We start from the raw sequence: 12,665 nt of genomic DNA, 5'->3' as shown, positions 1-12,665 counted from the left end.
GTCATGGTCAAATGCTCCATCACTCTTACACTGACGAGTACTTTTGGCTGAGAGAGGTGTTAACACTACATTGCATATGCACGATTATATAAGTAAATGTAACTTAAAAGCCCTACGTATGTTATTGAGAAAAAACAGTTCAGGGTCTTGCACCAGTCTTGCGTGTTACTGCGGGGTGGGCGGAGAAACGGCGCGTGATTGACGCTCCGCTAATGACCCGCCCACCATGCGTCTGACGTCACCGACGTCAAAACGGGACTGTTTGTTCTGGATTTGGGGCGAGGAAGCTCCGCCACTGCTGACAACCAACTGAATAAGGTAAAAATACCATTTTAATCTATCTGAGTAGACGTGCTGGGAATTTTACGCGAAAGAACTCATATCGTGTTACCTGGTAAGAGTCCTAAGACCTGAAACAGCGGCATAATTCGTGCGCTGTCAGTGGGCGCCTCGGCCAGAGCAGCATGAGCTGTCCTGACAGGCCTTGCGCCGGTGTAAAGCACACAAGAGACGTGTTTTTTGTGCATTTTGTGTGTTATTTTGTATTGTGGTGTATACTCCATGCGCTATTATGTCTCTCTCAGTACTCATCTTTTGGTGTTTTCCGTGGCATTTGTCAGTCCTGTCAGTGTACTCGGTAGCTGTAGGTCGGTAACATGCTAGCCATTTAGCTGCTAGGCTGTTTGTTTGTAGCCCTGAAGGCCGTATTCGTGACACAATTTACGTCCTATCGGCTGCGCAATTTACGCATAGTAACGCGGGGGCTCCTGTGAGTGTGACGTACGTCATTTCGAGAATATCCATTTAGCTTAAGTTGTATTCTGAAAGGTCGGTTACGCGCGGAACTGTCACCGCTGCTCTTAGCGACCGTCGACTGATGAAATATTAGCACAATTCATCTGTAGAACGAGGTTCTAATAGAATAATTGCGCCTCTATTCCTTGATAAGACACGTACCTTGGTTATTACATTCATTTTTAGCATTCAAATCATCTATTTTAAGGCACTGTTACATCATTAATGTTGAGACCTGTAAAAACGTAAAACAATGGATAACATAGAAAAGAAGGAAAATTGCTGTCGATGCACGTGTTGTATGTTTGCTTTCACCCTTAGAGTAATTTTATAAAATGCCACATCTGTGTATAAGTGTGTCTATTTAATGTTTCAAAAACAAGTTTTAAAGAGATTGGAATCAGGTCTTTATAACTTTAATAGCATTGTTTTACAATACAAATGTGTTTTTCCATTTGAAGGTGTAGACACTTGCTGCAAGAAGGTTAAGAGTGTTCAAGGCTTGCAAATATGAAATCACAAATATTATCTTTTCAGCACAGGCAGACTGTTCACAAAGAATTCACAAAAGACCTTTGAACACCACAACATAGATTTTCAAATGTCACCAAGAGTCCATTAAGGCTTAAGGATCCAATGGTGCTTGTATCCTTCGCACGACTCTGGGAATTCCATAACTTTCACGCTATCAATCTGCCGCGTGTGCACCAGTCAGACCTCTGGCCCTGTTGTAGCTTCTTTGCCCTAACACTGTAGCTGACAAATCTCACCTGTTATCTCAGGAAATCGCCACCTTGTCAGCTGAAATATGGTCACACAGATGGATTAGACTACACCTGCACAGCAACAACCAAGTGAGTCAAAAATGTGCATCTTTTGGTATCAAAGTGTGTCACTATTAAGAAATGACCTCCTCCTGCCCGACCTGGAAACATTGGAGAATCTGGCTGTTTGTTAGAAATGGCAGAAAGATGTGGATAGAATAATAATGCAATATTTTACTGTAGCCTGTTTAATTTCCCACTTGTTACTTTAATTCTCGTGCAGGTCAGCAGTGTAAGGAAACACAAACCCTCTCATTTTGACACTATTGGAGTCACGAATGCAGGTTTTGTTTAACATTTATTCCTGCTATGCTCATGCTCTCGTGGTGCACGTTCTAGAATGACTCATCCTAAAATGACGGCGCCAAACTGTATTTACCAACAACTCCACCTCAGATTTGAGCTAAGTTTAAATGATTCCATTAAGTTGTAAATATCCTTTTAAACTCACTCAACTGCATCACCCCACTTTCTCATTCTTCTGTGTTTAACTCATGATCTCATTAAAGCCAGTTTACTGCAAAGATTAACCAGTGATTTACAGTCTAGCCTGGGAAATCTAAAGTAAAGCAGATATGCAGTTCTCCAACTCCCTCAAGAAAACACAAAAGCTGCAGACTAACGGCTCTAAAACTTTGTGCCAATATTTGTTTCACAACCCCGGATCCCAAATGTTTGGTAAAGACATTTCTTCTCTGCTACCTTATTTGTATTATTTAAGAGTTCAGAGTCTTTCATGACGATATTCAGACTGCACTTTATACGAAAGTCACTTCAATCTGAAAAATATCTTGCTTCAGATTGTTTTATCAACCTTTCAGCGTGGTTTCCTTTACAGATGAGCCTCCCTGGGGTCGCTGACACCCACAGTCAAGCTCTTGTTCAAATTCATTGGTGCTAGGTTTCTTAAATGATCTTTGCTGGGTTGGGTAGTCTTTAGTCATCTATTCTGAGATATTTGATTTTTCCAGTCCAGTATAACACGAGCAGCGGGGACACACCGAGAAACAAACACATTACACAAGTCTTTAAACAGTCAATTGCTTCACTCTCCAGGTTCTGGAATATGGAGCAGTCTGACTCATAATCTCAACTGTTAACTGCAAGTTTAAGCTATTAATAAAATGGTGATAAAAATAGGGAGATGCTGTTGACCTTTGTTTGCGATAAACATCAGTTTAAATATATGGACGACCATAAAAGCTTGAGTAAAATATTCAATTGCGTGATGAAAGTCAGAATATCTTATGCAAACAGGTTCAAAAGTAAACAAACTAGTGTGTTAAATGATCAAGGGTCCGATGCAAAGTGGGGGCTCCTCCACAGCGTGCGGCCTGCTGCTGGAGAAGTTCTATCTTCTATTTTTGAACCTGGATCTACAAATGTACACCAACAATTGACACAAGTGCCTTTGGAATACTTAGCATCTCCTCGTGTCCTCCTTGTCCCTGAGCCCGTACATTTGTCCAGCCATTGTAGGTCACAGGGAATAAACAGTCCTTTGTTGTTTGACTTTCTAGCCAGTCGAGTGAGGAGTGTAATGGCCTGAGGGGACCCCCCCCCCCCGGTTCCACCTGCCCCTGCCAGGTCCAATCTGCACACATTGTCTGGTTCTATTACCCACCACCACAATGGGAGACGGTCTGGAGGCAAGCAGCAGCCAGAACCCTCCCTCTGCCCCACCACCTCTCATCGGAAACCCGCCACCCCCTGAAATATGGAACCCCTGCAAACCCAAACGACAGACCAACCAGCTGCAGGTAGGTAGATATCTGTGGGCTTGCGTTTTTAAACGGTACGACTGCTGACCTGGTTCATTTTATCTTTCAGTACCTGCTTAAAGAGGTGCTGAAGTCATTATGGAAACACCACTTTGCATGGCCCTTTCAGGCTCCTGTGGATGCTGTCAAACTCAATTTGCCTGTGAGTTGATGGCTTTTACAGTGTTTTTGTAAAGCACCTCATTACCATTTTAGCTATGTCCATCAGTACAAAGTCAAAGTGAATTTATATTCTCTCTAATTCACTCATTTCCTTATATTTTTAAATAGACCAGCCTTGATCATGATGAAAATCAGTCTGTCTGAAAGGACATTAATCTAGGACACTTCTTTCTCTTGCAATGATTTAAGGACTACTATAAGATCATCAAGACACCTATGGACATGGGCACCATAAAGAGACGTCTGGAGAATAATTACTACTGGAACGCTCAGGAGTGTATACAAGACTTCAACACCATGTTCACAAACTGCTACATTTACAACAAGGTGAGAGACTCACAGGCTTGAGTCAGAGTAAACGTTAATGTCTTCTAAAACCTTTTTTTGCGTGTCTGTTCAGCCTGGAGATGATATCGTCCTCATGGCAGAGGCCTTGGAGAAGGTCTTTCTTCAGAAGATCACAGAGATGCCACAGGAAGAGAAGGAGATTGCTGTGGTCCCGAAGGGCCGTCGAGGAGTCAGACGGGAGTCAGGTATATGTATAAATAATGACAATGTCAGCAAATGTGCGTAATATTGCCTTAAACACTTCTCTTTTACAGAAGTCACATGATTTGTTTGTGTGTTTTTGAAGAAAGATGGATGACAGGTGCCAGAACTTAAGTAATAAACTCCACTGACCAAACAAGTTAAACTTGTGTAATGTTCTTGTCGTCTGTACTGGTTTTCCCACTTCTTCATCTACACCTTCCATAAAATGTTTTTGTTGTTTCATAATCAGACAAATAATGTTCAAGTAGGTGTGAACAGCATTTTTGTCTGCCTTTCTTTCAGCCGTGATTAAATCAGATCCAGGCGAAGACTCTTCGTCCCCCTCCACCACCCCTCACACCCATTCTGCACCTGGTTTTCCAGGGCCCCCTACCCTGGCTCTGGCCCAGCCTCAGCCCCCACGCGTGCCTCCTACACCCACCTCCCATGCACCTCATTTAGGACCCCCGTACCCACTGTCAACACCTGATGTTCTGGCCCAGGGTATGACATCAGTTCCTCCCTCGGCCCCGATGCATCCGGGTCTCCACCCAGCAGGGATGCTGCAGAGCTCACCTGCTCTCATTAAGGTGAAGAGAACCCAGCACCTTTCCCCATTCGGTGCCGATGTTTTTCTGTTCTTACGTTGGATTTCTAACAGCAAAGGAAAAGCCAGAAGAGGAAAGCAGACACCACGACTCCGACGGCCAACGATCAGCTCAGCGAATCGTCTCCCGTCTCTGCCGAGGCTCAGCCGCAACGAGAGACCACTCGCACTTCCAAGCAGCCCAAAAGAGAGGCGCTGCAGCCAGATTCCCAGCATTTCCTGGAAGGCAGTTTGGAATCCGGAGGGACTCTTCCGCCGAAGCGCCAAGAGCAGCTGAGGTTCTGTGCACGTCTCGTGAGAGAGATGCTGTCCAGGAAACACGCCTCGTACGCCTGGCCCTTCTACAAACCTGTCGATGTCACTTCCCTGGGACTTCATGACTACTATGACATTATCAAGCACCCCATGGATCTCAGCACTATCAAGGTGATTCCATTAGCATCGATAAGTCTTCAAATACGCTTGACTGTACAAATAGTTTGGTTTATTTTTTGGACACCTTTTGAGGTCTAGTGATTTTATCATGAAGAAAGCTCTCGGACATCAACACGTATGAACAGTCGTTGTCTCTAACAGAAAAAAATGGACAGCCGACAGTACAGAGATGCTCAAGAATTTGCTGCAGACGTGCGGTTGATGTTCTCCAATTGTTACAAGTACAATCCCCCGGACCATGACGTGGTTAGCATGGCGCGCAATCTGCAGGTAATTCACTCTTCAGACAACCACAATAAACACTAATAAAATGTAAATAGGACTAGAAACTCTTTTCCCCACATTCTGTGTATTAAGCAATGCCAGTTCCTGTTTTATTAAAATGTAAGTAAATAATGGATTGATTCTGTCTACATTTCCTCTGACAGGATGTTTTTGAGATGCGATTTGCAAAAAGGCCCGATGACCCGGAGGAGGTGGTCCCTGTTCCCACGCCATCATCGGCCCTCCTCCCTGCTCCCTCAACTCGGCAAGTTCCCCCTCCTGCCGTGTCGGATGATAGCTCCAGCTCCTCTGAATCCGAGTGCTCCAGTGCAGACTCGGAAAAAGAAAGGCAGCAGCGTTTGGTGCAGTTACAGGAGCAGGTAAGGTGATACAACGTGAAGGAGGATCTACATCTACAGGGAACACGAGTGAGAAACTACCACAAAGCCTGTTGGGTGTGTGTGTTAACACAACTTTTTCTGTGCTTAAGCTCAAAGCTGTTCATGAGCAGCTGGCAGCGCTGTCCCAGCCACAAGTCATCAAGCCCAAGAAAAAAGATAGGGAGAAGAAGGAGAAGAAGAAAGAAAAGTACAAGAAGAAGCTGGAAGAGCCTGTGGAGACGCCCCCTTCCATGGGTTTTCAGACTGTTAAGAAACCCAAGAGCAAGGACCTAATCATGGGGAAAAAAGAGAGGAAAAAGCCCAGGTAGGGTTAATATCAGTCTATAGCAGTATAAATTTGTAAAAAAAAAAATATATATATATTGTGTTGCCATGGTTACTTGAGCAAACTGTGTCCCTTGCAGTAAGAAAGAAGGAGTTAAAACAATCCACCCAGCTGCTCCACCCGGGCCAACTCCTCTTGTCCCATCGGCCTCTCTTGAAGCAGAGAATGACATTGGTATGCGAGCGAGGGTTACATTCAGGAGAAGAACCATCTTGTTTTTTAGAAATCCTCAGCACCAGACCTCTGTTGTGTCGTCCCCAGATGCTTTTGGGAGCGTGTCCACGGAGAGGTGCAGGCCGATGTCTTACGAGGAGAAGCGCCAACTGAGCCTGGACATCAACAAGTTGCCCGGAGACAAACTGGGCCGGGTGGTGCACATCATCCAGACCCGCGAGCCTTCGCTGAAGAGCTCCAACCCCGACGAGATCGAGATCGACTTCGAGACCCTGAAGCCCTCGACGCTAAGGGAGCTGGAGAAATACGTGTCCAGCTGCCTCAAGAAGAAGAAGAAGCCATCAGGTCTGAAACGTCACAGCATGTATTTGTTTATTTTCGCAAAACATGATGTTTACAGAAGCTGTGAGTTATAACATGTTCTTGTTTGTTTGCTTCAGAGAAATCTGTTGAAACGACAGACACGACAAAGATGAAGACGGGCTCCTCATCTTCAGACAGCAGTGACTCCTCTGACAGTGAAGACTCTGACAATGGTGGGATGGACTTTTACCTGCACTTTTTATTCATTGTTTTCTCAGTGGTTTCTGAACTTTGTTACACCTCCACATCTACCAGGGCTGGTTCCCAAGCAGCAGCAGCAGCAGCAGCAGCAGCAGCAGCAGCAGAAGAAGACGACTTCTAACAAGGACACAAAGAGACCACAGCAGCCCCTCATCAGCACGCTGGGTCCGCCGCAGCCCCAGATCGAGCCTCAGCCAGTCCAGTCCAAGCCGTCGTTTGTCCCCGTTCCCTCCGTCTCTGTCCCGTCTCTGGACTCGTCCCACCTGTTAAACTCTGGATTTGACCCTTTGGTGCAGTTCATGAACCCTCACCTGACCCAGTCGAACACGGAGCCCAATCCCGCCATCGTCACCGCCGCTGCCCCTGTTGCCCCCGGCCTCCTCGGTGTGAATGAACCCACTGGCCACATGCCCTCTGACACTCACCCTTTCCTGAACCAACACCCCATCATCCCCTCCCCAGGTAAGATGCCTGTCACCACCACCTGTTTCTAATAATATAGAGAGACAGATTGGTTGTCTAACCGTTTGTCTTCTTCCTGTTCTGTGGTTGACAGCGATACACAGCGCTCTTCCCCAGCAACCACCAAGACCAAGTAACCGGGCAGCACTGCTTCCCCTAAAGCCCGCGCAGCCTCCCCCGTCGTCTCTCCCCCCCATGCCCACACCCCCATCGCCCCAGCTTCAGCCCTCGCTTTCACTCACTCACCCCCAGCCCATGCCCCACCCCCGCGGCCCTTCGTCCCCGTCACATGCCATCCTGGGCACCCTGTCGGCACAGCCGCCACAAGCCCTGCTGGAGGACGACGAGGAACCGCTGCCCAACAGCGCTGAGATCCAACCCTTCAGCCAGGTCCACACCCTGTTGCAGTCCCTCCAACCCCGGCCCAGCGTGCAGCCGCCACAGCTGCAGCCGCTCCACATGCACGCCCATTCTCCCCCGCAGATGCCCTCCCAGCTGCTGTCCTCGGTTCACATGCAGGCTGTTACAATGCCGACCCCTCCCCCCGCACAGAGGCACAGCTCGGACCACAGCAACATGCGACAGCCATTCCCACACGGTCACGCGGTGGCGCCGCCGCAGCAGCAGCAGCAGAAGAGCATGGCCCTGCAGCCGAAGGCACAGCAGCAGCCGCCGCCGCCGCCATCGCCGCGCAGCAAGCCAGAGGCCATAGCAACAGGTAGATGTGCCAAAACCTCAGCCCTCTTATTTTACACCAAAAAATTAAGTTCGGTGGTGATATTTTGCGTTCTGTACGTAGGCTGCTTGCGTGAGAGCCCCTCTCCCCTGCTGATGCCCTCCACTCACATGCCTCAGTTCCACGCTATGGGACACCAGTCGCCATCGCACAAGAAACATGTAAGTGACCCGCTAAAATAACGGCACAGCACTTCCAACATGGAGAAACGCTGGTGTTTGATTGTTAACGGAGTCATCTCGGAGTAATCTGCGTGTTCCTGTAGGAGCAGAGGTCAAATGTGGGCGGGGTCAAAGAAGAGAAGCCCTCCCATTCGCCAGTTTTGCCCCCATCCCCCTTCAGCCCTGCCCTGCGCCAAGACTTACACAAACCTGACAACAAACACCTGAAGACGGTGGACGGTTCTCGGCCAGGCCCCCGCCTCTCAGACCTGGCAGTGCCTCCCCAACAAGACAACAAAATCAAACAAGAACCTAAAACTCCCATCGCTCCCAAGAAGACCCAGGTGTGTCCTAGCCCAGGGACAGATGATGGGAACCACAGCCATGTTGCAGCGACATCACTCTTTTATGGTTCTGTATCTTCATCCAGGACGTGAAGTTAAAGAACATGGGTTCCTGGGCCAGCCTGGCTCAGAGGTCCCAGTCCACGCCGGCCTCCTTGGTGCGCTCCTCTAGCGACAGCTTTGAACAGTTCCGACGTGCCGCCCGAGAGAAAGAAGAGAGGGAGAGACAGCTAAAGGCCCAGAACCAGCTGGCTCGGAAGGAGCAGGAAAAGCTGCGGTAGGTCGGGCGTGAACAGGGGGGATTATTCCAGATGGTTGTGACTCTCTTTAATGTTTCCGTTTCGCTTTTTGTAGCCGTGATGACGAAGACACAATGGAGCAGGCGCGCCGCGCTCAAGAAGATGCTCGCCGGCGCCAGGAGCAGCAGGCGCCGTTCGCTCCAACACCCCCGGCTTCAACGCCGCCCACTAATTCCCCGCCGGCCCCGCCCACACCGCAACAGGCCCCACCCCCTCCCACCTCTGCCGCACAGAGCACTCCCGACCAGCAGAGGGAGATGGCGCGCCGCCGCGAGCAGGAGAGGCGCAGGAGGGAGGCGGTACGCACATATTAAAAAGAATGAAAGACGGGTCGGTTCAGAGCGTGTTTCTTAATATCCTGTCATTTCCTCGTTTCAGACCGACACCATTGACATTAACTTCCAGAGTGACCTGATGGCCATCTTTGAGGAGAATCTGTTCTGAGAAGGACCTACGACGCTCAGATCTACACCTGCATATAGACACAGCCGCACGGTCGCCGCTCACACACCTAAACATATGACTCTGTGGTTAACGTCCCGTCTCTCAGTAGTTGAAACAGCTGGTTTGTGTCAAGTGAACGAGGAAATGTAGACAAAGACGGACCTGACGTGGGCAGAAATATTCACACAAAAAAAGAGGTTTTTGCCCTCAGAAGAGTTTTAAATGAACCAGTGAACAAATGATAAAAACAGACAAATCATTTTCTTTTATTTTGCTTCTCTCCTGTCTTTATTATTTATATTTGGCTTTTAACTGGGAGGAGTGGGCTGGAGTTTGTGGGTCAGTTGTTTTCTCAGGACGCTCAGCATCCCAGTCAGTTTTATTCCTCCCTTTTCCTCTTGTTCCCTCTCTTCTGTCACTCGAAGGGTTTTGTTTATTTGACCCCCCCCCCCCCCCACGAGGAGGAAGGGATGATCAGAAGGTCTCGGAGTGACCTTTGCCTTAGAGCTCTGGCCTGTAATCTAACAATCAAACCCTAAAAATTATACATAATATATAAATAGATACATGGATATATATATTATATACGACAAATGTCATTGAAAATGAGTGTGAGTTGAAATCTCTGAGGTCTGGTTTGGTTTTGTAGAATTTACTGTAAAGATGAAGTTTTTTTGTTTTTTTTAATTTTATGATTCTGTCCACGGGATTGTTTCCCCTGATTATCGCTCTTCGCTGTTTTATTCAACTCCTAAAATGCCAAAACTAATCGATGGATTGCTGAAAGCTCACCCACTTTAAAAACACGTTTCACTTTATATTAAAGGCTGTTTTAACTGCTATTTAATTTCCCTCTTTCGATTAAAGTTATGCAGCAGTTTCCAACTAGCAGTTCCAAAAATAGAATCACTTTATGTTCTTTTGTCACTGTTCAATATCTGCACTTAAATAATTTAATTGCGTAAGATTTTAATATTTTTCCTCGATGCCATGTTCATGTTTTTGGTCTCCGCGCTCATCCTTAGCTCCCGTAATCGGTGTCGTAGCTTCTTGTCAGTCATCTTCTCTCGTTTTATTTTTAAAAAAGTTTTAACTCGTTCAGCTGTTGTGTGCCATTGTGCTTTGTTTTATTTTTCCATTGGAAGCTGGAGGAATTTCTAGTTTCCAAATAGGTTGGCCCAGAGATCTTGGAGTGTTTTTGATTATTAAAAAAAAAGACTTTTTTAATGTTACTTTTTTTTCCCTTTTTCATATTTGTTCGAGTTTTCTTCCCTTTGCTAGTTTTCTCTGATTTGTTAAACCCAGAACAACCTGTCGGTATGTTGGAGGCATCCAGTACAATAGATTAATCTTGTTCAGATTACGGAAGACGTTTTTTTTTAAAGAAAAGTATTAAAATAATATTTTAAAAAATAATTTGAAATCTTGCATTTTTTCTGAACTGCTGTATTACATGTTTTCGGCCACTAGAGGGCCACATACGCTACAGCAAAATTAGGATTCATAAATAAGATTTTATTACAGTGGCATCATATGTTGTTTAAAATAGCTAATATTGCTGCCACTTTAGTTGCATTTGCACTCCCAGATGTGCATGATATTTTCATTCTTGTATATCAAACCCAGGTCTGTCGAGGTACGTTAACACCATTAAATGTCTAAAAAAGTCTTTTCTATTAAAGGATTGTCCTTTTAAAACTTGTATATCCAATCAAAAACAGTGCAAGGACAATACGTTTATGCTAATTCACTTGCATTCGTTTGTGGATGCTGCTCGTTTACCTGTTGGTTGGGTAACAAGTCAAAGAATTCAGCGTTTACAATTAATTAATCGTCTTACTTAATGATGTTTCACTCCCCAGACGGTGAAGAGAGCGCAGTCTTTACTGATACAATTTGCATCAATTCTCTTTCTCTATACCAACCCACAGAAACTGCAGGAAGTTACTCTATAGGAAACCCCCCAGACACCAGTGAGGGTGCAGGATGTGTCAACAGGAAGCTGTGGTTCCCAGTTCAACCCAGCACCTGGAACATGTGATTTAGCACATCTGTCTGAACCATGGCAGAGAAAATGGAAGCAAAAAGGAAAACTATGCATCCATCCATCGATCCATCCACTTGTCTCCAGAGTTTGACTGGCAAATAACTTCCTTTGTGGTTTCCAGTGAACGCCGGAGCTTAAAATCCCAGCACTGTTTCAGGTTATCAGATGAGGGAAATGGGCCCACGCGTTGGTGTGACTTCACTCTAACCTACAGATATATGTAATGGAGAAAGTACCCAAACGCTCCTGGAGCGTGAGAGGGAATGCCAAGTGCGATCTGGAACCCTAAACCTGTCGTCTGCTTCTCACTGAATGACAGACGATGCAAATATTGGGCAGCGACGGCAATGACAGCGGGGACACAGAGAAACAGACATGACCGTATGTGGAAGCGTGTAGGAGGCAGATGCTGCACGTGATCTTTTTACTGTATATGGAGGGAGAGGCTTTACATTCTTGGCCTCTCGTGTTCTGGTTACGTCACCACGACAGGCAAACGAACCCCAGAACAGCCTGTATCTAAACACTCCCCCTCCTGGCGTTGAGGTTCTGCCTCGAAACATCAGATTGTCCCTCTGATGCCTCAATCCCTGCAGCGAGGTTTCTCTTCCCGTCCTTCTCGGCTAGCCGGTTTCAGTTCTGCTTCCCGTGTCGAGGAAGGTTAGAGGTTTTCAAGGATGCTCAATCCCGCATGAATGTGGTAAACACATACGAGTGTCCTTACAAGAGCAGCAAGATCAGTCGATCCAATTTAAAGACCTCCAGGTTAGAAGCTGCCGATTCCAGACCAAGAGGGAGTGGATCAATACCCATAATGGTTCCTCAGAAGGTTGCAGGCTCGTTTATTTCCAGGAAGACACATTTTCATGTTTGTACCAGTAATCAAAGAACTGCAGACAAAGTCATGCTGCTTTTAGCAAAAATGCACTTATGCCGTTTTTATCGGTTGCTAAGTAACTCGGGACAGGGCCGACGCGAGAGATGCGCTAATGTAAAATAATGGACAGGAAAGCAAAATAAGAAGGTGAATGGGGTCACTTGGGGGTCGCACGCTGGCACGCAAAGGAAAGGTTTTCTAACTTTGTAAATGAGTTTGTTTTTCCTGACTCATCATCCCGTGAGCGTCCAGCAGCAGCCGGGACAATCGGGAGGACATCAAGGTCCTGCGCAAACCAAACCCAGATGAGGATAAACTGCTCCGTATGGAGCACTTGAAGGCGTTGTGTAAGACCCCCACACGCCACCACAGCCGATCTCATGCAACCTCCCATCATGCTCGGCGTGCTCGCGTGGTTGCTCTCGCCAGTCT

The 12,665-nt window shown here is 46.7% G+C and overlaps 1 protein-coding gene across 3 annotated transcripts; it reads left to right on the top strand.

Annotated features, from left to right (window-relative positions):
* Positions 1–178: 178 nt before the first annotated feature.
* brd4 (bromodomain containing 4) lies at positions 179–10,725 on the top strand. Of its 3 annotated transcripts, XM_057034739.1 has the most exons (21): positions 179–318; positions 1,578–1,649; positions 3,140–3,379; positions 3,450–3,542; positions 3,752–3,889; positions 3,963–4,095; positions 4,397–4,683; positions 4,755–5,126; positions 5,277–5,405; positions 5,564–5,779; positions 5,890–6,104; positions 6,205–6,299; positions 6,387–6,644; positions 6,740–6,835; positions 6,918–7,325; positions 7,420–8,043; positions 8,125–8,222; positions 8,327–8,566; positions 8,653–8,843; positions 8,921–9,164; positions 9,244–10,725. In XM_057034739.1, exons 3-21 carry the CDS (start codon positions 3,251–3,253, stop codon positions 9,307–9,309), a joined length of 4,032 nt encoding a protein of 1,343 aa, XP_056890719.1. In that variant the 5' UTR covers positions 179–318; positions 1,578–1,649; positions 3,140–3,250; the 3' UTR covers positions 9,310–10,725. The 3 variants fall into 3 exon arrangements, with proteins under 3 accessions (XP_056890719.1, XP_056890721.1, XP_056890720.1); XM_057034741.1 differs by lacking the exons at positions 179–318; positions 1,578–1,649; positions 3,140–3,379; positions 3,450–3,542; positions 3,752–3,889 and adding an exon at positions 4,165–4,225; XM_057034740.1 differs by lacking the exons at positions 179–318; positions 1,578–1,649; positions 3,140–3,379; ... (1 more) ...; positions 3,752–3,889; positions 3,963–4,095 and adding an exon at positions 4,171–4,211.
* Positions 10,726–12,665: the final 1,940 nt, after the last annotated feature.

The sequence above is a fragment of the Takifugu flavidus genome, chromosome 6 (assembly GCF_003711565.1).
Source record: "Takifugu flavidus isolate HTHZ2018 chromosome 6, ASM371156v2, whole genome shotgun sequence".
Taxonomy (NCBI): Eukaryota; Metazoa; Chordata; class Actinopteri; order Tetraodontiformes; family Tetraodontidae; genus Takifugu; species Takifugu flavidus.
The sequence above is the reverse complement of the archived record's forward strand: the minus strand, read 5'-3'. Positions and strand labels throughout refer to the sequence as shown.